Genomic DNA, 26114 nt, shown 5'->3' on the forward strand with positions numbered 1-26114 from the left:
AGCATGCGCACATGCGAAGGGGAGCACATATAGAAGGGGAGCTGGAAACGACGGCACGCCGGAACAGCAGCCTACAATTTGATCTTTCACGTAAACTGCCAGGCGAGGTGGAAAGGTCAATGGATTAGCCAATAGTAGACAAGGGAAAAGCTTTCCAAGTGTGAGCTAGGCAGCCATATTGGACATAATTCTGTAGATTTTCCGACTGTTGTGCACGTGTACGCCATGGTTAGAATTATTTTTCTAAATATATAAATAGAAGACTGATCATACATGTCTTTCTTTTTTAGAGGGTAGTAAAAATTACATGTTTTAATATTGTTCGCTAGACTTTACGGATGCCTTGATACAGTGTGTTTCTGTAGATGAGAATCTTGAAGCCATTTTGCGAAGAACCTAATGAAATTGGAATACAAAACTATATATAATTGTATTACCTGATAGGTGCTTTTTTTTAGATGAGTTCCATTCAAAGATGGCCGCTTGATTTGCTGCCGCTGCTGACAGACTTGCTGGTTCACACCTTCCTTGACTCTCAGCCTACCGGTGGAATGGGCGTGCCCTGAGCCGCCGGCAAGGGGCGTGTCTAAGAAGCTGTGTGTTTTTCTTCTGTGCCTGGAAATTCGAGTTGCCCATATGCTGCGGGAAGGAGACGGGAGAACTGCTGGGGTACCGTTGTATGGAGGAGGCTCAGGTACAAAGCAGAGGCATTGCAGGGCCAGAGCTCCAAGGAAGCAGTTGTGAGACCACGGGGGCCTATGCAGTCCTTCATGTAGCATTACTGTACCTAGAGGGCAGACCATCAGTAGGAAGTACTGTTTCTGTGGGAATAAACCTCTGGTCTTTTTTTTTTTTTTACCCTCAAGGTCTTATCCTTTTCCGGAACCGGTGCACGTTGGAACTCGTGGCTTTTTCTTAAATCTCAAGGAGGCCGTCGTATTATTTCAGACACCCTGCGCCTCCCAACTACAGCCCAGACTGTAATATTCCATGTCGTTCCTCAGCCACTCATTATCCCCATGCCGATGCAACCCCCTCTCCCCTCCTCGAAGCGCCTCGTTAGGCCATCGAGTGGCTTTAAAGTGCCTTCATCCCTCAGTTGGTTCAGCAATTACCTCTCCTTTGTACCCCAAGAGTTCCATTTTTCCGAGTTCATCGCTGTAAAGACAGCTAGACATTCAGGTTATTGTACTTTTGATTGTACTTTGCGTAATTTGTAATTGTGGGCATACTTTTGATTGTATGTAGCTTTGCGTAATTTGTAATGGTGGACATCCTAACTTGAGATTTAAAACGAGCTTAACTTTACTATTGAGATGAGTTCAGAAAACAGACTGCTGCTGCGAGAGGCTAGCTTTGAGTCTGATTTTTTTTTTGCGTTAAAACAATCATTATTTTTTTGTGTGGGTTGGTTCATCTAACAGTCAATGCGTTTCAAGTGTTAGTTAAGTGGGTTAATATCACAGATTGTACCCCTCCACTTTAGTTTGAGAGAATATGGTTTCGACTAAGAAGCTGCCACATGGTCACGCAGCCTTATAGTTTCTTAGAGCAAACTATTTCAAAACGATCGTCTAAAGGTCAAGATGTTGGATTCCTTTAAAACAAAACTTTTTTGATATGGGTAGCTTGGTCTGACTTGGTTTCGGCTGTGCATTTTTTGTCTATAACTCTATTGTCTATAAACTAACTTAACAATTGGGAATGGTTTGGGTATAATATTTACAAGTCTTCAGAATACGTTGCACTATCCTGACATGTTTTCAGTAAGTGCCTGCCCGATTAGGCTATTGAATGACCGGGCGAATTTAGAATCACGGAGTGAACGAACACCACGACACAACCAGTCCATTCCACATTCGCTATGGTAAAATGCATGTTTTAGAAAAAGGTTCATTGGGGACTTTTCATTACTACAGTGCATGTGGGCGATTACTGCGCCTTATGGCGTTTGGACGCCATTGCTCCAGCTTTAGAGACTGCGTGACTGGCAATGCGAGGTGAACCCTCTTAAGCCGAGCAAGTACACGCAGGCTAATACAAACGTGCACACGAGGTGCAGGCCTGGGGATGAGCCGACCCAGCTGGCTGACTGCTTAGAGTAAAATTAGCTCCATAGAGCTTTCCTGCAGACGTTACTAATGGGCCTTGAATTCGCACAACCCACGCTCCTGCCTCGAAGCTCGTTCTGTGCCCTCCAAACGGTCCCATGCGGGCATGCCACTTGACTCTGGGTTTTAAATGTATAGTTTTTTGTACAACTCGCACGGTGTGATTTTACAACGGTCGTATTGCTCCTTTTTGTAACGACACAAATGGAATGCTTTTGTTAGCTTAAAATCCAGAAAGATTCTGGTGGTGTTAAGTCATCCCTGCCTGAAAAGTGAACGTTAGGGGTATGTATATAAATATGCAGTTGTTGAAACAATAATATGCGAAACTTATTAGGAAAGCAGTATTTTGTGCCTGGTTGAAATTACTCGCTCGAACATGTTGGTGTGAACGAGCCCCTACACACAGGAGTTATGTGCTAAAATTAGATTTTGACTGATTGCTACTATTTCATGGACCGCCAATACATAAACATTGTTTGTCTTACGTAACTCTTGAATGTTTTCTCTGGTCTTCTGTGCTTAGAGGTGTTTAATCCGAGGTGAATTTGTACATAATTTGGAGAACGGGGATTGCTTGCCTCGTGCTACCAGGTGAGGTTGCATAGTGCAATCTTGAATAATTACCATAGTCAGATGGATGTTTAGTGCTACCATGCTTTATAGGAACTACCGCCATGGCTTGTTTCTTGATAGGAATTCGTAGACAGCTATGATTAAGATTTCATTAAAATGAACTGCAAGCCCCGTAATGCAATGTATTTAGTTGAAAAGTCAACTGTCTGTAGGTGGCACTCGTCATCTATGAGTCTCTTGGGTCACTGCAATGAAATACTTATGAGAGTGCTCAGTCTTTTCACAAATGAGTATTGGGTTCTTCCAACATTTTGGAGAAAAACTTAAATGTTTGCTGACTCCGAAACTCTGCTGCCAGGTTCCAAGTGCCTTGTGTGTTCTGGTGGTACCTGGTGTGGGTGTTCAACGTTCGCAGGCGGTGTCGGATTTCAAGAATGTGCTGCAGGAGATGGCACTGCAAAGGCAGTCCTTTCTAAGGCGAGCTCTGAGGCAATGCAAAGTCCCCGGTAGCCTGTGGAAACTTCCTATACGTTCGGACAGGTTACTCAGACGTCTGAGGTTAAATAGTGTCATGAAGAATTTGTGCATTTGAGGAATTGGAGGAATGCTTTTTTTTGTAGGCGTGTTTTAATATATAGCTATAAAATGATATCTCCAAATGCAGTGTCTGGCAGCGTTGCAAATGCGATCTGCGCGTTCGATTGAATGTGCATGTGTTTTTGGTCTTGGGTTAAAATGAGCATTATTTTGGGCTGTTGTGGCCAAGGTTTTTGTGTGAACTATTCTTCACTTTAGTCTAGCTGCTTATTGAATGGGCTCCATGTATGTGTTAACTGCTCAATGATAGCTGTGGTCACGGGAGGTCAGGCTCGTACTCCAAAGCCTTCTTTTAGAGCACTTTCAGGCACCTCTTTTCGCCAACACATTCCTTTTGTTTTTCAGATATCGGGGCGGGGCAGGGCTGGGCGACCTCCTGTGGTTTGACCGATGATTTCCCCCTCAGACACACATTTAACCACCTCGATCATCATTCTTCCGGCCTTGCATTTTATAATGGCCTAATATATTGAACCTGGTTTTGTCTGTTTTAGTGTTCCCTGCACTGTCCCGTTTTCCAAACTGCATTCGAAATGGCTGAGTCCCCTCATCCATTCAATTGCTGCAATGCAAAATCGTTTTAACTATGTTCTGTGGTGTAAAGATTCACGAGATCAGGGGTGTACTTTAGTCTCACTTGCCGAAGATTCTCGTAGTTCTGCAGTTTCTCAGCTACGTGTGGGATTAACTCATTCAGTCCTGGGCTTTGCTTTGTATTATGGGGCTTGCAGTTCCATTTATCATTTTAACAGCGGAGCAACAAGTTCCCGAATACAACTAGGAAGCAAATCTCTGTACTGCATGGATGAGCTTTTTAGACGGGATCTAGCGCACTTGTGGGGCACCGCATCGTAAGAAAGGACGGATACGTGTATTATGATGTTGGCTCATGTCCCACAAAGGAAAAGCAGATTAGTAACACATCTATAAAGGGCATTGTGGATTTTTTAAAAGATGAATGGAACCACGAAGAGTTTTTAAGCAGCTTGGTTATTGGTTTAGTGTCCTTGGTTCCCACTCCTTATTTGGCTATTTCATTGAAACTTTTATAACCCATCTTTTAATTTTCCATGATACCTCTGCATTGTTTACTGCATAAAAGTGCAAGTGAAACCTCTCTTCCAAAGTTGTGAATATGCAGAAACACAGGCTGGAGAATTATCTAATCATCTGAAGGAGCTGTTGGTTAGTGACATCCACCTCGAGCATGTGGACTCCAATCAGCCCTGGGATTTTTACTTTTACATACGTTACATGTGTTGCACTGTACACATTTTTATTACGTCTGTGACCATGGTCCCCTCTCACCCCCCCCCTTTTTTCTTCGTTTTATGAGAGGGTAGGGTTACAACTTTTCCCTAAATTAATGGGAAGGAGATGCAGTGGGTGGGTGCGAGGGTCTTGTTTCTGACATTTCCCTGTACAGCTTTTCCTTCGTTTGGGCCGATCAATCCCATAAATAAAATAAGAAATCTAAGTAGAAGACTCCACAGGCCCCCTTGTGGAACTAGCGATGACATTACGCCTGTTTTATTTTTGTTGCATTTAATTGTATTTATAAGGCATTAACCCTCAGTCGCTTAAATCAACAAGCATTTACAATGCAATGGTCTCGGCATTATGAAAGGTAGAGCTATTGGCATTGCTCATGACATTTTTTTTCATTTTTAAAAAAACATAAATAAATGGTATTGTCATTTACAATGGCATTAGAGAGTACTAGAGAGTATTCGCGGACATAGAGCCGTGCACACAGACAGAGCCACTCACACAGACACACAGACAGGGCCACTCACACAGACAGGGCCACTCACACAGACAGGGCCACTCACACAGACAGGGCCACTCACACAGACAGGGCCACTCACACAGACAGGGCCACTCACACAGACAGGGCCACTCACACAGACAGGGCCACTCACACACACAGACAGGGCCACTCACACACACAGACAGAGCCACTCACACACACAGACAGAGCCACTCACACACACAGACAGAGCCACTCACACACACAGACAGAGCCACAGACAGAGCCAAAAAAAAAAAAAAAGAGTACGCAGTGAAACAAGCAAAATAAAAATAATTTTAACAAAGTTTGTTCTCTGCGTACCAAGAACAGGCCTAAATGAACAAGTAGGGGTGGACAGGCCACCTTCTCTTTCTTGCGTCCAGGCCCCTTGCTGCTCTGTAGCGCCTCTGCTTTGGCCATATCGTGTATCTGCTTAGGTTCTGTACCCTGTGATGAAACTCACCATCCCATCAGGAGTGTCCCCAGCCTGCTGTGGGACCACAACTTCTATCATTTTTTGGGAATTTTCACCAAAGGTTTCTGTAGTTAGAACCAAAACTAGGCCATGCGGATGTGGTTCCCAAAAAGCAGGCTCTGGGACCCTTTGCACTAACTACAAAACATCACAGTTATGTCTCTGCGATGTAGATAGCATTGTGCAAGGGGATGGTGTGTGGGCTGCGCACTTCATGACTGCACGTTTAGGTGGATTAATATTTTCTGCTCACTTTTATTGCATGTATGCTTATTGGGGCAGGAGTTTATACAGTTACTTTCACATGAATAGACAGAACTTTCTCATAGTTTCGCTGCAAATGCACCATGTAAGGACACAGGACTTTAGGTTCAAATCAGTTTTACAATCACTACCTCAAACATCGGAATCGAAATTGGCTGTGCGATATTTCCTTGCTAGGACTCTGAAACAGTATTAAATGCTAGAATCTCACTGCACAAGGGTACATCATTATGTGTATGCTGTTGGCTGCGAGTGCAAAATTTAAGGAGCAGGACTTCACAAACAAAGTACCCCACTGCTTGTGCTCATAGTGTAAAGCAGACAAACGAATGTAATCCAAATTACGTGCACCACTCAGCAGTCTTTCATTAAGACGTGGTAAATCTCTCTGTGCATAAAAATGCGCAAAGCATTAAATGTCAGCAAACGCCGAACGGCGTACATAACAAATAATCCAACAGCCCAGAGGAATTCTCCAGCACCCAACCCAGCCACACACACACGCCCAAGTATTTACTCACCGCTCTTGGGTTTAGTTTCCCCCGCGAGCCCGGTCGAGCCGGCCCTGGGCTGGGCTTTGCTGATGGTGCTGCGGTCCATGTCGGCTGCGCCGGCTGGGCTCAGCGGCATGGACGGGGGTGCCGGAGGGGGGAGCGGAACACGGGAGGTGCTGGAGGACACCGAGGCTCATGGCGTTCGGGCACTGCGGGAGGGACCACACCTCAACATCATGGAGACATCCTCAGGGGCTGCCGAAGCCAAACAATAGACAAACATGCTGCCTTCCGTGAAGCCGGCCAGGAACAGAGCAGTCATCGGCGCGCGGCGGAGGCGCTGGTGCCGTGAGCGCTACCAAATCCGTGCGTGGATGGAGGCGAGCTGGGAGTGAGAGTGCAGGGAAGTGGGAGGTTACAGGGCAGATTGCGCGCAGGACAAGAAGCACCGAGAGGGAGCCTGCCGGAGCATGGAGCTACGGACTGGGAGGACGGGTGAGAGCGAAAGGGAGTAGGGAGGTGGGAGTCTGCAGGGGTTGAGAGGGAGGCTGCAAGGTGACTGAAGAGGCGACCTCACAGGGGACGGGTTGGGGAAAAATGGCCGACTCAAGCGTTGGATATTTTTCGGACTTGGGGGCGTGGTTTTGCTGTTCTGAGTGACGGATGACGTCACTGTCTAAAGAACAGCAAAAATGACGCCCCCAAATCCGAAAAAGACGGGGCTTGTTTGGAATGACTCACTTCTCTTCCAATGGCTGGCCTCTGTTTAGGAAGCCAGCCAATCGAAGTGAACGGAGCTGAGAGGCGGGTCTAAACTGCCCTACTACACAGCATAAGATCTCTTTACATCCGGTTTTGCCTTCGGCAAAACCGGATATACCTCGACCTAAAAAGGAATCTAATGTCTGGCAAGCAACTGATTTAGTTTCCACCACTGTCTTTTATTTCACCTGTGGTACTTACTACCTGTCATTATTGGTTCATTTGAGCTGCCTACATTTGGATTCTATTTTTTATATTTTGTTTTGTTTTCGAAATATTTTGTGGTGGCATGCTCCTGTCCAGCTTGTTGCAAATTCCTTGCGGCATCCTACTTAGAAAATCTACAGTTTGTGGCTAGACTTGTTACACATATTTAGCTATTTCATCTAAGTTGTTGTGAGTGTCACTCCTAGCTGCAAAATACGAGGTCTGATCGATGGCAGGGCAGTGGCTTGGGGAATGGAGGGATGGTGATCAAGTTGGTATTTGGGTCATTGCAGTTTGACAGCCCTTGATTTTATATTTAGTTTTCAGAGAGGAATTTCACTGAATAGCATGCTACATACACCAAGATATACACTTTGTTTGACACCTTTTCTTTACGGGGAAACACTAGCTAATCTAGTTTGCTAATAAATGTCAGAGGCGAACAGGACATGTCTGAACATGATTTTGTTGGGGAATTTCTTTAGTGCTTGAGAGCAGCAGTGAAAGTTGTTTTGCATTGTAAATTCAAAAGATAGGATGTGTGCTTTGGCGATCTAATCTAGACGTTTATTGGTAACGTAAAGGCAGGTCCACCGCGAATCAGTGTTTTTTTTTGTGTGCTGGCAGTTTGCACGAGTATTCAGTTGTATCACTCACCATGCACAAGTATGAGACTAGTTATTTAAAGATTGTATTTTCATAGTTTTGAATGGTTCTGCTTGATTAATGGAAGGGTCACATTAAAACTTGTTGTCCAATTGCAGTTACGTACTATTAATGTTTGCGTTTCTCACACCGCTGCCAACTAAAGTTGGCCTTTGAGATCCTACTCCAGTCTATAAATGAATTCCAAGCACCATATTAGAGTGCATGCAGAGTGAAATGATTGAATTAATTCAGTGTAGCATGTAGCTTCATCATACTAATAACATTAGGTTTGTGTAGCTGGGCATGAGTAATATTCTATCCATGGGTAATTCTGGTCAAGTTCGCATTGTAAAACCAAGGGTTTCTGCATAGTGTGTGAGTGACTACCGTTCACCTGTATGGGACTTACAGTGGGCAAATCAAGCCAAGGATATATTGGATGTAAAAGTGACGTTTCTGTTACTGAATGACCAGTTGGTCTGTGAGTTTTTAACAAATGACGGAAGGCGCACTCAATGGAATATTACAGAGACGATGTTTTGAGTTCAAAAGTTATCATCTTTATTGTGGTAATTATACCAGGTAATACAAAACAGCAACTCGTTTCGTTCCGATGTCGGAACTTCGTCAGGGCTGAAAACAACCATAAAAGCATTGATTACAAATAATGTTTGTACAAGAAAAGCATACATAAAAATATACACATAGCAATTGACAATTCTAACACAGGATGGAGAGGACCTAAGGACATTTCTTTGGGGACATACTTAAGGTATATGTGCATATCCTAACTTGTGAAATCCCACTAAGGGAAAAAAGAAGAGACATAAGACGTAACATGTAATGGTGATTACACCTACTTCACATATGAATGAATATCTATACAAGTTTTAAAAACCGAAATTTCATGTACAATTGACCTCAAAGGGAGAGTGTGTAAATGTATTATCAATCATGACTTTAGTCAGTCAGCCTATTTAAAAAGTTAAAAGAGCTAAGGTATACAAGTACATCACATATACAATCCCTATACAGAGTATCAAAATGATACAACAAAGAGAAAAAAATGAAGGGTTCTTTTGTCATTAGTTGGCCAATTTACATGGGAGATTGTAGATGATCATAGGTTATTGAGTCCTATTGAAAAAATATGATATTTAGAGAAAGTAATCATACCAGCGGCATGGTGTTAAGGTACGAAAAAAAGTAATCCTACCAAGTACATGGTATTAAGGTAAATAGAAACCGCATATGTGATGCGATCAGCCACTTACCGTGAGATAGAAGATGTACGTTCCTTCACAGAAGGTTGTCGAAGTATCTATAAGCGCAAGGGAGCAACAGCAAGGGTCGACCATGTAGATGTACTATAAGAGATTGTATATATAGAAATTGCATGTAAATATAATTGCATCTGGTAGATATTAATTGCAGCACCACATGAATATTTTCCATACTATTGTTGGTTGTGCTAAACGTTGGTCGGGTTGTCCTGTTTGTCTTGTTCAAGTTTGTCCGAGTGCCTGAGATGACTTGATGTGATTGAATAGAATTCTTGGTATTTCTTGCTTTGGGTGAAATTTGGGCCTGTTTTGCCCACACCAGCTTGGCTGATATGTTCTAAAAGTTTTTACATCGTTTCATTATGCATGTTTGCATGACCTATTTTACCTTTTGGTGTGTAAGGAAGAGCACAGTGTTGGAAAGCCAGGCCGTAGGTTCTCCAATGCCGGGGTGGGGAGAGAGGGGTTTGGGGTGTGTATGTATACACACACATAGTCCTTCGAATATGTGATTGAGGTCTGAGAATGGACTCGCGGCTAATGATATCCTGTATGTTGGCAGTTTCATCTTGATTCACTTTGATCCATTTTAAAATGAATGCAGTGTGTATTACAATCCTGCGAGCCTCTGGCGAACGGGTAGTAGCCCAAGTCGCAAATGGCAGATTGACGTGGTCTCCTACTTCATACAATATGAGAATGTCTCACTATCCATGTCTACTGGGTTCAGATTCGGCACATTAAAACTGGACACTGGATTGAAGATCACTTCAAATCCTTAATTGGGCATTCTGGATATAATGGAAGACTGGGACGAACCCAAGAATGCTTGCTGCTTTATTGCCTTAGGATCCATAATGGCCAAAGGAATATCACTCACCATTGGTAGGCACATGGACATGGTCTTTGTGGATGGCTCTGGGATGTACTACTCTACCAATCCAGAATAAACAATCCGAAAGGTCACTTAAAAAGCATAACATTTGGGGACCTAGGCAGGCGCACTTTCATGATGAAGTGTGAGTAATGCATCTGTAGATAAGTTGTAATGCCTGTTTTTCTTGGTGTCAAAAATACTCTGTTGGTGGTAAGCTAATGTTTTAATATTGGCATCTCTGTATAAGGCCAAAATGAATAAGTTTGTTTTAAATTAACTAAAATACCAATAAAATATTATTTGAAATAAATGTTATATGGTAACCGCTTCAAACCAAACTACACCGCGGAGGTGAGTGCTGTAAGTACCAGGAGGTAAGATTTTCCGATGCAGACTTGTATTTTAGAGAGGTTTGCGATCCTCTGAATAGGGATTTTTTTTTGTTCTATTTTGTACTTTTTTTTTTACCCAATACATTGTTTTGTATGTGTATATGGTAGGCTGAAAGATTACCTCTGCAAACCAGCTACCTCGATCACCTGTTCACTTTACACTTGTTTTTGATCCTGTACAGTGAACTGCTGCTTTTTGCCTTGGTTTGTGCTATCGAAATAGCACAAACATAGCAGGTGGCTGTCTTGCAATGCAATTGACCTAGTCTATTGTTTCAGAATTCCAACATGGCTGCCATGTTTAGATGGAAAGTGTTAGCCTTTTTGGCTCGGTAAAACAATGATACGGAACTGACATTACCATTCCAGGTGGCTGCCTGGGTTAAAAACTGTGGTAGTGATGTTACCTTCTTATATTGACTTTTTATTTCAATAAAGCTTTCAAATATAAAAAAAATCCCAATTTCACTGTCCTACCTCATTTGCGAAGAAGTATTACCTCCTGATGGAAATCATCCTGGACCGATACTACTCTCTCACATCAGATGTATCGCCTCCATCTTTTTCCTCCCTAATTAATATTCTCTCTACTATTCCTAAGGCTTCTCTTATCTATCGATATTTCTCAACTCCTGACCCTGCTCGTCCCAAATCAAAACTAGAACTCTCTTGGGGAAAAAGATTTAGGTTGCTCATGGCCAATTCCTCTTTGGGATAAACTTTGGGCTAAATCTTTGAAGACTTCCCGTACTGCATCTCTCACTCAGTCCTTATTCTTCTTTTATCACATACTTTATCTTTCTCCCCTTTCTCTTTCTCGTTTTCTTTCTTCTCATTCTGCCAACTGCTGGACCTGTAATGATCCCAATGCTGATCTCTTTCATCTGTTCTTTCTCTGTCCTTCAGTCCGGCTTTTCTGGACACAGATTTGGTCTCGCAGTTCTCATATTTTTAACTTATCTACTCTTTTCTCTGCTTCTTTGGTGTTTTTGGGTAGCCTCTCAGAATCTTTTGATCTTTCCTCTCACTCACATGGTATTTTTGACCTTATGATAGCTTTGCACTCCAACATATTGCTTCCAATTGGAAGTCTTTGTCCAAACTCTCCTTAACTTGTTTGTGGAATCTACTATGTCATTCCCATAGACTGGATGTGGCATTTGCGTCCTCCTGCAAACCCTCTCGCAATGTTGAATTATATTGGTTGCCTCTTACCCTATATTTAGATCAATCCGCCAAGAAGAATTATGCCCCAATCTCTTAGGAAAATTTCAAGCCTCCCTGAACACTTGTACTCCTGCTTGTTGTTACATGCTTTAGATTTCACTAATGTAGTTTTTTCTTCATGTTTTTATAATGTTCTTATTCCACATATCTTCTAGATATTTGTGCATTTACTGTACTTGTTGCCACCATTCATTATGCTTTCTTTATTTTATTCTTCTATTGTATTAACATGGTTTTTTTATTCCCCTCCCTTCCCTTCTTTTCCCTTCCCCTCCTTAAAAATTTAAAATGCTTTGGTTTTTTCATTGTGACATCAGCGGACTGTGTTCTATCCTTCCCATGAATTCCCCATCTCTCATTTGGCTGTGCTGATGTTACCTTATATTGACTTTTAATTTCAATAAAGCTTTCAAACATAAAAACTGTGGTAGCGTAGGATGCAGTGCACTCGAGAAGAAATGAGCCTGGTAACTGCCTGGGGGTGTGAGGTGCTGTAGTACGCTATAAACAAAAGGTAAAATAAATGAAAGTGGTACTAAAGAGAATATGGAAAACTGAAGGACTGACACACAAGCTCTGGGGTTGAACCACATTTATTTTCACCTGGATGTTCATGTGAGCAGGTGAAATGCAGTAACAAGGCAATAGAAACAATATTTGAAATGAGCTGACACATTACCTCATGTTTTAATCTGTCATGGCCGTTAGTGTGTGAATGACAATTGTACCGACCAGTGGCAGAAGGGGGCCTTGCCGAAAGCATCTACATATTTGTGCATTTTTGATATTTTTATTTTTTTCCAAGCTGCCATCCAATTTGTGAGGCCCTCCTAAAAGGCTCTAGCAAGGCTTTCCATTTCAAATCTGCACCCAGGGTTAATCACAGGGGGTCATTACCACCAAAGTGTTTGTCTACAAAGGAAGTCTGAGATTTCATGTTACATAATAGCATTTCTACAAGCATTAACACAGGGAATGGCCTATTGCATTTAACATGTGTATTTTATACTTCGGTCAGGCATATTGTCATGCCTTTTCCCAATGGACCAACCAGGGTTATCTCCTTTAAAATTTGGCTTGTCATAACCCAAGTCTTCTACAAGGCAACCATTGTTCATAGTCATGTAATTATAAATATGTACAGTTGGCGGTGTATACAACACCTCTTACTGAGTCTTAATAGGGATTCTAATAGTGCAGGTCTACTCATTAACCCCCCCCCCCCTTCCCAGGTTCTAGGTATAGTTAATCAACATCAAAACCCATACCTACTTTGTTAATTTAACTTCCACTGAACAAAATATCTATAGGCTTTAAAGCAGTATGGTATCAACCCCCTCCCCCCTTAAATACCTATTTGGCTTTATCATCTGCTTTTTACATCAGACCTAATGCCGTTGCAACTTTTCATAATGAACAGATTAGACATTTAGCATCTGACATAACTTGTTCCCAAGAACCAATAGCCATTCTCGTTTAACCATTAGCTAATCAATAATACAGTCAGACCTAATCTATTGAGATTGAACTTGCAGCAGCCTGGCATAGTCCTAAGATTACATTTATGGACAGAATTACAGTTGGCAAAACAATATATTGCCTCATTCAAACAGGTTTAACGGGGATTGTAAATGCAAATTTCGAACACTGATTTGCAATAGCTGGTTCGAAAACACCAAAATCTGATCTTGGTATTATCAGTAAGATTTCTTGTAAGCAAATATCTTCACAAACTTTAACATTGTGGGATAACAATCCCCCTTAAAGCAAAATTGGCTTCAAAATATACTTTCCCAACCAATGTCAAAGCTATCTTGACATTTTTATAAACTGTTTAGAGCTATTGTTTCCGAGTTCAATTTACTCGTTGAACCTCTCATGCCTGCTGCCTTAATCATTGGATCAACATGATCCCCAATTCAGGCCCACTTTGTTGAGCATAGGCTTGCCCCAACCACCAGTATAAAGTCCTAAAACTACAAATGTACACAATTACAACTGGCAAACACTGTACAATCAATCCTCAAAGGTCCTACCACGGATTGTCACAGTGCACGTCCTCTATTGCCTGTGTGTGCCAGAAAGCTCTCAAACACCAAACCCCTTTTCCTGCCATATTAATCTGAGGTACAAAATGTAACCAAATGCTATGTACAGTTTTTAGCACAGTGTAATAACAATCTACCCATAATGCCATAGTGGCTTTAACATATGTTTTTCATAGCAAGACATGCCTACTGTCTTTGTTTTTCTGTTTGATATACAGCCTTAGTTATTGGTTTGTCACCAACTTAGTACTGTTGTACTGAGCATAAGCTTTCCCACAAGGCGAAAAAAACCCAATACATTTACTTTTTCAATGTAAGTGCAGAACTTATTCAAATGAAATGGCATCCACTTATGTGGTAGCCAAAGACCCCATTTCAGTAGTGCTTCTGAAAGTGGTGTCTGTTCTTCAGAAGGTCAGGTGACAACCGTGCTGTAAATGTAATGAATGTAGCTAGCAAGTCCAAAAAACATAGCACATACTTAAAGTGAGTGGCAACTTAGACAACACTGCATCGCAGATGATTCCATGTAGGGTTGGTAACTTGTGCCCTCCCATCTGCTGACCCTAAGGACGTGTGTACAAGATGGCAATTGCCCAGTGAAAAGATTAAAAAAATAACTGTGATAACAAAACAAAAAAAATTTAAACTACATGGATAAATTATACAGCACTCGCATCATTTTAGTCAGAATTTCACAAAATGTCTCAAATATTGTTGTATTATGGAGCTTTGCCAGAGCGTGTGATAAAATCAATGAAGAGATTCTGGAAACATTAATCTAACCAAGTGTCTCTGCCATGAGTTATACTGGGGGGTGAGGGGGGGGGGGGGGGTGTGTGTATGTATGTATATAATTTTACACGCACCTGCTGTTTTTCAATTTTAAACAAATTCCTCATTTGAAAAAACAAGTTATCGGACAAAATGGCATGCACAAGGTACACTGCCTCGAGAATTAAGGATGGGGAGTGTTAAATGTAAGCAATCTATATTGCAGGTCTTGGAAAATATTTAAACTTTACTTCTTCAGTAACTGCAGATGTTTGTCTCGATTGGCAGCAAGTTTGAGCCGCAAGCGGAAACTGTTTAATCTAGGGCACCGAAGCCTGGAACTGTTCTCTGTATTTCGAGATAGGTGATGCAGCAGAAACCATCTTCGGATATGCAGGCCTGTTAAAACACATTCGCCTGTATTTCTTTTTCATTTGAAGCTAAAATGAAGGTTTTAGAACACATTGAGCGAAGTTTACATTTGGCATGAAAGTGATGAAAATGGTTAATAGACATGTGAAGATTATATGAATCTTAATGCCTCAACAGTTTAATGGCTTTGGACCTGTCGGGCGGCGGATTGATTGATTGATTGATAGTTTGGGTCTCCCTTCTTAATTACGCATTTTGCATGGCTTTAGGGATAGGCATCCACTAAACCAGGAGATCTTTCGTTCATGGCCCTGCAAACACTTTTTGCTTAATGGAAGCACATTTGCATACATTTACATGGTGGAAAGCTACCGTAAACAAGTGTGCGTGTACAAACACCTATACGATTTTGGGAGTTATCTACCTATCTGGAAATATATAAATGGTTCCTCTCTTGGCCCCATGCTTACGAATACAGCGATTTCTCCCCCACTGACTGACAATTCCTAGATTATATTTATACCTCATGCCCCATTGATTTTACTTGATGCACATTCCTTTGTAATCCGACTATGGCTACATTAGGAGCAGATACACAAGGATTTATTTTTTTACTGAATGTCCTGCACAGCGAAAGCTGAATCGGCCTTAACTTTCAACTTGGTTCTACCATAGTGTACGGGACAGGATAGAAGCTGGGGCTGAGGGCAATGGTGGTGCACCTGAGCTGCTCACTAAAAAAACGCTTGTATGGTAATGTAACCTTTTTGCATAGAACTTTAGTTATCAAATGTATTGCCAGCCTTGAACTGTGCCTACAGTGTAAATCTGGTCTTGCTATTGATGGTGCTAGAATCTGACTACCTACATAGTATGCACTAAAGGGACTGTGTGCGCGGCCAGAAGTGTAAACTACGCTATGCTTTTGGGGGAAGAGTTTACACATTTGCTGAATTATCAGTATTGGTCTAAAGGACCACATTTCATAGTTAGCAGTCGCTAGATTGTTCAGGACAGTAATTGAACATGAATCTGAGGTCTGTAACATTACTTTGTTTCAGCTCATGAATCCTGTGTAAATCAAGGCATTTCAATTGTAGACTGACCTTCGTTTATAAGACGTCTATCCATTCCTTGAGGATCAGTAATCATCGGTGTGAATGTGCCCATTGGTCACCACAGAGCCGTCCCTACTCCAAAATCCCTGATGCTGCTGAAAGATCTGCCATGATGCATTTTCTGTTAACATATGCTCTGTTCCAGTCGGTGCAGTACATGGCCAGCCTGATTGTCACAGATAGAAGTACTTGAAACATGGGGTTTAGTAACTTTGCTTTTTCATTGTTGTTCACTGGGTTCAAATTAATTTTGTTGAAAAATATTTAATAACTGTAAAGTAGAATTGTTAACATTCAACATAATAAACCTACCGTACACCACAGACCATCACAGTTCACTGTTCTGTTGATGCGACTAGTACTGCCACCATTAACTCTCCGTTTGGTGCAGCACTCCTTGTGTTGAAGGCCCAAGGCAGTGTGATTCCCAAGTCTGGAATTGTACGTAGTGGACATCTTCTGAGGTCCACTGAATACTGTTATGTTTACATGCTCTGCCCTTTTATTGACCCTTTGGCCATTATGTTTCTAATGGTGAGGCGCTTCATCAGTGTACAGTTACCATGGCGCTTTCCAAGATTAGCTTTGTCGCCCTTCTTAAGACTTAACTTTATCACTTATTGTCTGCTCCTATTTCCAGCTGGATGGGTTAATGTATTGATAAATGAGATGTGATGGGATGTTAGTTAATATAAAATGTGAACTAGTTTCCATCTATACTATCAGTCGCTTCAGTTTCCTTCAACTACACATTATAAATGATAGGAAGAGTGGTATTACTTCTGACAGTGCTCCCTAAGTAAGAAATAATTTTTCCAACCATTCTCATTCAGTAATTTCATTGGTACATCCCTTCTAGATCTTTGCGCTCCTCGTTCATGAAAAACGTTGTTCCTAAATTTAGATTGGCCCGCTGCGGTGGAAGAAGCTTTGTGGTGTATCGTACTGCAAAATGATGGAATTATCTTTACTTTGATCTGAAATGCCCAAAACCTTCTGCATTTCAGGAGAGCATTAAAAACATGGCTCTGGGTCTCCTCAGCGACTCGCACCTTTTTCAGGCAGTGCCAAGATCTCTTCGGGTATAGAGCGCAGTACAAAACCCAATAAAATCATTTCGTAATTCGAATGCCTAGCTCTAATATAATATAGCAATAGGCTGATGACCATACTTGGACTAAACTTCCCAGACCCTGATTATTCTATTTACTGTTTAACCCAATGTAAGATGTCTGCATCAAATGTGTGCTGCAAGACAGTTACTCCTGATGACCTTGTTGTTTCGAACTTCGCAAATAATATCTAAGTTGTGTAACTTGAGCAGTCTACTGCTGTTCTTTCCGACACTTCAGAACGTTACAGCAACCAGGTTTGTCAAGTGACCTGAATTTAAATACAACAAAACTGCATGTTCTTGAGCAGAATGTGTGGCGGAGGCTTTAAATGTACAGTGCGAGTTAAAAATATTCATGTTCAGCTATGAGTCATTGCCACATCCCTGCCATGGTTAGCTGCAGAAATGCGAGCTCTTGCGGCTTGGTTTGCCATTTCATTTTGGTAGTCTTGGGTAATGCTATCACACTTGGATGGTAGCACTCAGCTGTCTTTATTTTTTTTTCTCTGCAGGAAATGAACGCCTCCTGAGAAACTAAACCAGAGCTTGTGAAATATGGAAGCATAAATTGACTTTGCACAGGACAGGAATGGGTGAGGAAAACTGACCACGCGGGACTTGAAAGCTTCAATGCTAGTCAGCCTAAGCAGTGTGAAAAGGACAACTACCATGGTGACACTAATAACAGAAAAGCTGCAGAACCAGAGCTTGGATGATCCAACATGCAAAACCTACAGTATTAATCTGGTAAGGCTGCTCTACAAATAAAGAAACTTGCAATTGAATCTGCATGTGGCATTAGGAGCCACAGAGCTCCGATGTTGTGATAGAAGCGTGGAATCTGCAAATTAGCTGTTGGGTACCTAAAGTTGGGATCAGTTTCTTTAAATTATCATAGCAGCTGCCATCCAGAATGGTATACCATCCCATACGTAGTCCATTATGTCGGAGTGAGCAATTAAATCATATAACTACTAAGGAAAACTAGTTTGTAAGGCAGGTAATGAGTAAGAACCTGTTTTCTGCAGGTAGACACTTCTTGAATGCCTTTGAACATCACATAAGTTTTTGCCAGTGATTATGAAGGGTCACTAAAAAAAATTGGTTTCCTCATCTTGATAGTTTTTTTTCTCATCACTGTTTTGTGGAGTATTATCTGCAAAATTCCTTCCTTCAAGTTGACTTCAAGCCAGATGCAAAATAACAGCCTATAACAAAGTTCCAAATCAAAGCTCTATTTAAAGGAATACATCTATATGGCTATGTTGATGGATCATTTGAAATCTTTAGTTGATGTATACATTTAGCTTTAAAGCACATACATTAAGAGGTAGGAGTATCTGCTCACCCGGTCAGTTTCTTCTTGAACTTTAGCCATCAATGAATTGAACAACTAGCGGAAAGTCCTCAGTGCAGCGAGCGGAGGTCACTAGATTTGTCTTGCGTTGGTGGTTCAGGCACTTCTTTGAAGCTGAGCTTGATCTGCATGTGCATGATGTCAATCGCCATTGCTGACTGATCCAGTACAGATATATTTACTGAAGTTCTGTATGAAGGATTTGAGAGAGTAGACAGTCGGTTTCTAGCAAGACTGGACTCCTTTTTGAAAATTAGTTGCTTCTTCTAGACAGTTTTTCTGACATTTAGTTTTCATATAATTTAGTATACCTACAGAAAAGAATTAAGATTGAAGCTCAGCTATGTAGAAGCACTTGATCTATATTCACATATTTGCTTGTGTTAGCGTATCGTGTTCAGAATCTTGTAACAACTTCCAAGGAAGATGTTATCAGCGTAACCAACTCCTTCGCCTTAGCTCAGACGTGAGACAAAATATTCTGTCACCCTTGTGTTTTACCCTACATTTTGGGTGCATTCAGTACCTGATTCTGGGTAATCAATTGGATAGATATGCTTATCTGAAGCGAATCAGATTTCTGTAGACCTCCTGTACTGGTGGCCAAGAATTGCAGAATATACAACTCTTCGAATATAAATATATTCCTACTTATATTAGCTTTATATCTTATAATGGATACAGAATGAGGGCTTTAGTACAAAATTAAAAATATCATGTTTATCGTTTCGAAACTAGTAAATAGCCATCATTTTTAGTGCTTCAAGAGAAAGGTAGTAGTTGGTTTTTGCCTTGGACGATCAGGCCTTTATAGTTGAGCCACCGAAATTGCCAATGGTACGCATTATGTCTCCAGTTCATGTACAGGTTCTGTGGATGTTGGGACTATTCAATATTTGCTGTAGGGTCATCCACACACACACTGCTGCTTTTGGCTCTTCATGAGTGTAAAATAACTGTCTGCACTCCCCTCCAACAGTGCTGTCAGTTGCGTGTAACACTTCAATCGTGAAAGAAGCACAACTGGCTTCAGGATGAGGAATGAGGTGATGTCCCCCCCCCCCCCCATCTCTTCCCGTTACTAGAAGCTTAAATCAGGCACCTGCAATACCAATAGGTCTAGCTTTAAACGGATGGTGCATTGTAGTGTGAAGCATTACAAGTAATAGCTTAGGAATAGATAAGTATTTGTGTGAAAGCAAACCACTGTATAGTGATATTGGTTAAAGGCTCAGGTGGCAATTGCACTGTCGAGCCAGATCTCAACATCCATGCAGGTTAATGACTGCCCGCCACTAATCTGTGCTGCAAAAACTGCGGCTCGATCCTTCGGCGGAAGCACGCCCAAAATCTGGAACCCCATTCCCCCTCACATCTAAACCATTCACTCTTTTTTAAAATTCAAAAGCCAACTTAAAATCCTGTTCCTCAATTGTGCCCTAGGAGTCGATAGGAGCACTCTGAATGGGGTAACAGACACAGCTCCAGCATCATGTCCGCCGGGAGACTACAAACAGATGTTCCCGTGACTACGAAACAGACCCCTCATCGCCCTGCATTATTATTGTGTCTGTCTCTTGTTTTGTCTGTCATCTCTGCAATGTATCCTCTGTAAAGCGCTCATATACCCTCTGTTCAGGCCAGCGCTATATAAAACATCTAAAATAATTTAAAAAACATACAATTATCTAAGACTCTTTAAAAGCATTCTAGCGCCATATCCATACCAATGAAAATTAAAGTTTGGCCAGTTGATCACAGCTGCATAGAGGGCAAACACTTTTTATGGGGCAGCGCAGAACCTCTTCCCAATCAAAACATTTACTCCTGGGTCCAAACATGGGTGTAGCCAAAGCCCCCCTCTAGTGATGGTCACATAAAATGTCTGAGAGCTGTACTGTCGAGCCAGACCATAATGATGCCCCTCTTGCTGCTTCCTCAAATAGTTGCTCACTGAAGAGAACTATGCAGTCTGTGTGCTATGTGATAATAGAACAAACTATGCACCCAGACTTGGGCCTTTTACTCATGTATATGATAGTTGGACTGATTAATTTGAAGATAACTTGCAGCCTATAGATATATCCATGAAGGAAGCACACTTCACTCTATGGACAAAGTGTGTGTACTTTCTCATCCTTGTATGGTGGAAATAAACTCTACATTTAAGTTTGGAGTGAAACTTCTAGTTTCAGATGCTCTGTGAAGACAGCACTTGCTTTTCACAGTATGTCTGGGACATTGGACTGCACCTCATAAGATGGAGTTCCCTTTGCTTTTGTAGTTTTATGATGCGGCAAAGTTAAAAGGAAACGGTTTGATCAATTTGACTTGTCGGAGAACTTGCTTTTGCCTTAAGCCATACCATGCTTGACTATTAAGTGCATCCTTCCGCAATTTAGTTTTTCACAAGACTGTCAATTTAAATTTGAAGAACTAGGGAGCAAAGGTGTATATGGCTCCGGTGGGCCAATTGATTATTACTAGCAGTTGCATGAAAATGCATGGAAGCTAATCTGATACGTGGTGGACAACGTTTTGACTGATATCTTCAACTGATGTATCTTTGCTTTCAGGGACTGTTCTGAAATGTTTGTATGCATTCACGTTGCTTGCAAGGAAAGCAGCACAGAAGTGAGTTTCAGCATTGTATCCTAGTTTTGGCCACCAGCCCATCACTTGTGGATCTGTACAAACGTTACTGAATTTATTTGCAGTGGAATGCTCTTGCTTCTCTACCACCTTGTTCAGCCTAGCTTGTTTTCTAAGAACATGGTCTTCAGATTAAATTGACATCTTGGATTCCAGTAAACCTTTTTCCACTGCTGCTCCTTTCTGTGAGGTTTCCGGGTCTGCCGCCTCTAACTGGTGATCCACACCACTCCACTGTTATTGGTTGGAATTTCTTCTTCTCTGCTTTATAAGTATTGCAGTATCGTGATTTTTGGCCACCCTTCCCTTTTGGGAACTGAATTTGTAAGTGTTGGTAAATTGTGTATAAATCTTACTCACAAAAGACTTTACCATTCACAGTGCCTCTGAATCCCAGGGTTCTGTATCACACAACTCTATATTTCGTAGCTGCCTTTCTCCTACATTATAATCCTATTTTGCACTGAAAGAGGTTTCCTAATATGTAAATAACTTTGAAAACACCTTGTCTATAGTCAAAATTACCTACGGCATTTTTTCCCTTGGATTTTGACCCAATAAGTTTTTGTCTTGGCCACACATTTTGCTAAAGTGGTCATATTATTTGTTAGAAATGGGGTCTTTAATTGGCAGAGGTAGGTACCTTTGTTCAAATAGGAACCCTTGCTTCTAGTCAGGGTAAGTGGGTTACACACTTTAGATAACCCCTGCTCGCCCCCTGGGTAAATTGGCACAAGCAGGCAGACTTATCCCAAGAGCAATGAGTAAAGTATTTGTACTCAAAACACAGTTATACAATGATAACACCTCAAATGGACACCACACCAGTTTAGAAAAAGTATCTTTCTCTAAACTCCAACATACATGTAATAAGTGACTTTAAAACTGTTTCTAACCATCTGGTCCTTGGAAAACTGTGGATGTGTGATTTCTCACAAAGTACCTGTAAATGCGCTACACTTCACAAGGCCAAACTGCTGCATCAATGGGAAGCGTCCAACAAAGGGATGCGTCCGTTCCTGAGACCTTGAGGAAGCGATGCAACAGTTCTGTTGCATGCAGAAGTGATGCGTCAAATCCAGTATGTAGTTTGAAATGTCTACTCCAAGATGATTCTGTTCCGCGGGTGATGTCAAGAGAACTTGCCTCACAGTTGTGATGCATGTAAATCTGGTATGCGTCTGTGTTCAATGCAGCGATTTGCCGGTTTCTTGCAGCTGACAGGCACGGCGTTGCTACTGGCGCGGCGATGCATGGAGATTTTTCTCGCATGTCGGTGCTGCGTTGGGAAAACAGCCACAAGAAGAGCGGTAAGCCGATTTCTTCAGTACTTTTCTTCCAGCTCCCAACAGCAAGAACAACCTTCAGAGGCCCAGAACTGGAACAGGCTCTCCTGGCAAGTCAGAACTCTCTGCAGCAGAGTTTAGGGGAGCTGGGGTGAAGTATTTGTGTCCCTGAGACTTCAAAACAGGAGGCCAGCCCATACAGGAGCATGGAGATATTCTTCAATCAGGTTCACAGCAAATGCAGGCCAGCCCCAGACTGCAAAGGGGCAGTAGTCCCCCTCACAGCTCTTCAGCTCTTCTCCTTGGCAAATGTTACTCATGAGTCCAGAAGTAATCTACATTTCTGGGGTTTAAGGTGTAATACTTGCACCACAAAATGTCTTTGTTCTCTTTGCGCAAGGGTCTTAGTCCAAACCAGTTCTGTCTTCACTGGTGCAGTATGACCACAGAGGTTGGAGACTGCATTGTGCAAGGAAATCTCCTCCCATTACTCTAAATTGAGCACAGGTCTATTCAGCTCAGCCAAGTCATCCAGGAAGGGCTAGAGACCCCCCCCCTTCCCCAGTGGCGGTCTACAGTGAATGCACATCCCCAGCCCCTGTCACTCCAGAACCAGACAGTCAATCCACAAACAGGCAGAGGCACACAGAATAATTAAACAAGAGAATGCCTACTTTCTAAAAGTGCCATTTCCAAACACCCAATTTAAAAACTATCTTTTATAAAATATGGATTATTAAATTCTGAGTTCAGAGAGCCTAAACTTTATTTCTCTTACTTGTGCCCATGAGAAGTTATAATTGTATAATCTTACCAAGTATTTCCCATTCTATCCTATGGGACAGATGGTGAAACACGAAATTGGCAGTATTTCACTATTAGGACATGTCGCACACACTAGTACATGTCCCACCTTTCCCCTACACTGCACCCTGCTCATGTGGTTACCTTGGGCCTACCATAGGGGGCCCATACATGTAATAAAAGTGAAAATTGGGGCCTGGCTACAGGATGCACTTGTAAATGTATTGCGACTTGTATAGCGCACGTATCACCCGAAGGCATCAAGGCGCTTGCCTTGGAAACCCGTCCTGGCTTTTCCCTGTGAGAACCCCTACTGGGCATCCCCAAGGTGAAAGCCAGGCATCCTGCAGCAGGTGGGCTTCCGTAGTGGAGATTAAGCAGCTATTGCCCAGAGTTGCAGCGTAGGACCCCATGATTAGAATAGGCACCAAGGCGAGAATTATCGAGTCCGTGGACATTTTTGGGTTCAGGACCCTGCCGCGTCGGGAATTGAACCTTGGTCCCGGGCCTGACCTCTGCACCAGGGTCTGCCGCTCTAATCAGTGAGCCACACTTCTCATGGTAGTTAACAAACTGCACACACTCTGCAGTGGCAGGTCTGAGGTCTTTTCAGGTCTAATCATGTGGGTGGCACAATCCGTGCTGCAGGCCCCTTAGTGGCATTTGATCTACAGGCCCTGGAACACTCGGTGCACTTTACTAGGGGTTTACCAGTACATTTCATATCCCAATCCGGGAGAACCAATTGAAAACAGGGAGCACTTGCACTTTGACACTGATCAGCAGTGGCAAAGTGCCCAAAGCATGCAAGCTAGCAAAAAGGAAATCCGGCACAGCATCAAAAATAGAGGTGGTAGAGGCAAAAATTCTGGAGAAACCACGCCAAAGATGCAGATGCCTAGTCTAACAAATTGCAAGCTGCAAGATTAACTTGACTTTGGTTTTTGCAGCAGCCCTCAGGATTAACTTTTTGATTTTTTTCACTTGCTCAAGCACAGCACTTTTTTGTAGCCCATTACCTGGATTGCAATGCTCATCACCAAATGTTTTGTACACTTTATCAGTTTTTCAATTTCGTTTCACTGTTCATCTCCAACTATTTCCCAATGCCTAATCTAATGGAGCTGGGTTTTGTTTGCCCAAATTATACTCGCTATTTAGAAAGTTGCCCATTGCACTATGCCTGGTTATCTTGTTGCCTTTTTATAGTGAAACTACAAAGCATAGGTACACTTTTGTGAACCAGAGCACACAAGAGCAGCGGGAACTAGAAATGGAAACCAGGACTCCCTAGAATTAATTCACAATTGTCACTCGAGGCCTCTTACTGTGTCGTGGGTATCCCACTGGATTTCAGCAAAAAGAGTATCCGTTGCCAGTCTTCTAAAGAGGAGATGATCCATGAATCACATGCTTCCCTAGACAGGAGGAAAATAATCCCAACAGCTGAATATCTTCAAATTCAGTGTGGATATCAGTTTTTTCTACATCTGGATTTGTAGTTCCCGAACAAATTCCACCTCTACATGTCACCCTTTTGACCCTTAGCGCTGCTAATCCCAGGGTACCAACAGGACATAAGGGGCACCTGTTGGTGTATACGCTACAAAATATCATCAATGGAGCTTGGTTATTTATTACCAGTCCTATGTCGAACGTTATAGTTGACAATTAGTGGCGTAAAAGGTTTCACTCACATTAGTAGACAAGGAACCAATTTGTGTAAATTCAAGGCAACTTTAAATGAGATGAGGGTGAAAAATGTAAAGTGCGCGTTTGTAGTGCCCATAAATGACTTGCATGCTGAATTGTTTACTGGGTCACTTACTTATCACAGAACCACTTTGCTGTGACTCTGGAAACAGAATGGCAGATGAAGCTGCTGTTGAAGAATGTATCGAAAATAAATCTAAAAGTGGGCTCGGAGCTAGGTAACTCTCAAAGTGCAAAATGAGTCCAATGTGTTGGTTTTCAAGCATGCAATGCATACCTTGTCACTCTTCTGAAACACCACTGGATGAGTGATCCGTGAGACGGATCAAGAGTGGCAGCTGAAGAAATCAATACAAACCAAATCAGAGCTTCAGAATAGCTGATTATCTACTCTAATGTGGAGAATGACCAGCATGCTTGTACTTACCTGCAGGATTCGAGTCTCAGGGCTACATCTGCGGTCAGCGCACTGTCCATCGTGGGATCAAGAGTGCCACAGTGTGCAGTGCCTTATTGGAATAAAGGGCGTGTCTCGCTGGTGAAGCATGCTGCAAGAAACCAATGAGCATGTAAACTTTGGGAACAGATTGAATGTTAGAAGTGTGAACAAGTCCCTCAGGACTGAAGCAGACTGGTTCAATGCACAGTACAAGGTTGGAGCACAAACTTCATTGCTCAAGACAAAATAAATATACAACTGTCTAATGACTACACACCAGTACTGAGAGGAACAGAACACTATACTGTGCTAGTCACAGGCATTCTGTGTACAATGTTATACAAGTAGTATACCCATTGACCAGTGATGTGGAATACCACAGTACTGGGGAGAGCATCCTGATGCCGACAGTGTAACGTCCTTATGGCTCCATCCAGTTTGTACAATCGGCCATACTTGGCCTGGAGGCTTCACATGAGGTTTCCCAATTTGATGGAGATTACAATCTCCAGTTATGCAAGATTCGTTTCTGTGCGGTTATAAATGCTGTTTATTGATAGACCAATGGGCACACGACAAAGCAGCAACAGCATTCCAGTGACTGTACAACCGGCCGTCCTGGCGGCAGCAGGCTAGTTCTGCATCACCAGGAGTAGTACTGTTGGCAAAGCAGGAGTTTTTGCCTCTGTTTGCTGAACAATTAAAGACAATTGATTGTCAGTGAGACTGAAA

General features: G+C 42.1%; 1 protein-coding gene across 1 annotated transcript in view; it reads left to right on the forward strand.

Annotated features, from left to right (window-relative positions):
- Nucleotides 1–577: 577 nt before the first annotated feature.
- The window catches only part of FAM53A (family with sequence similarity 53 member A), a 64306-nt gene continuing 38769 nt past the window's right edge, over nucleotides 578–26114 (forward strand). Inside the window, exons 1-2 of the mRNA XM_086964232.1 lie at nucleotides 578–694; nucleotides 17644–17878. Coding sequence (XP_086820358.1) covers nucleotides 17762–17878 — 117 coding nt within the window. The 5' untranslated portion in view covers nucleotides 578–694; nucleotides 17644–17761. The remainder of the gene's footprint in view (nucleotides 695–17643; nucleotides 17879–26114) is intronic.

Source organism: Lissotriton vulgaris, chromosome 3_2 (genome assembly GCF_964263255.1).
Source record: "Lissotriton vulgaris chromosome 3_2, aLisVul1.2, whole genome shotgun sequence".
Lineage (NCBI taxonomy): Eukaryota > Metazoa > Chordata > Amphibia > Caudata > Salamandridae > Lissotriton > Lissotriton vulgaris.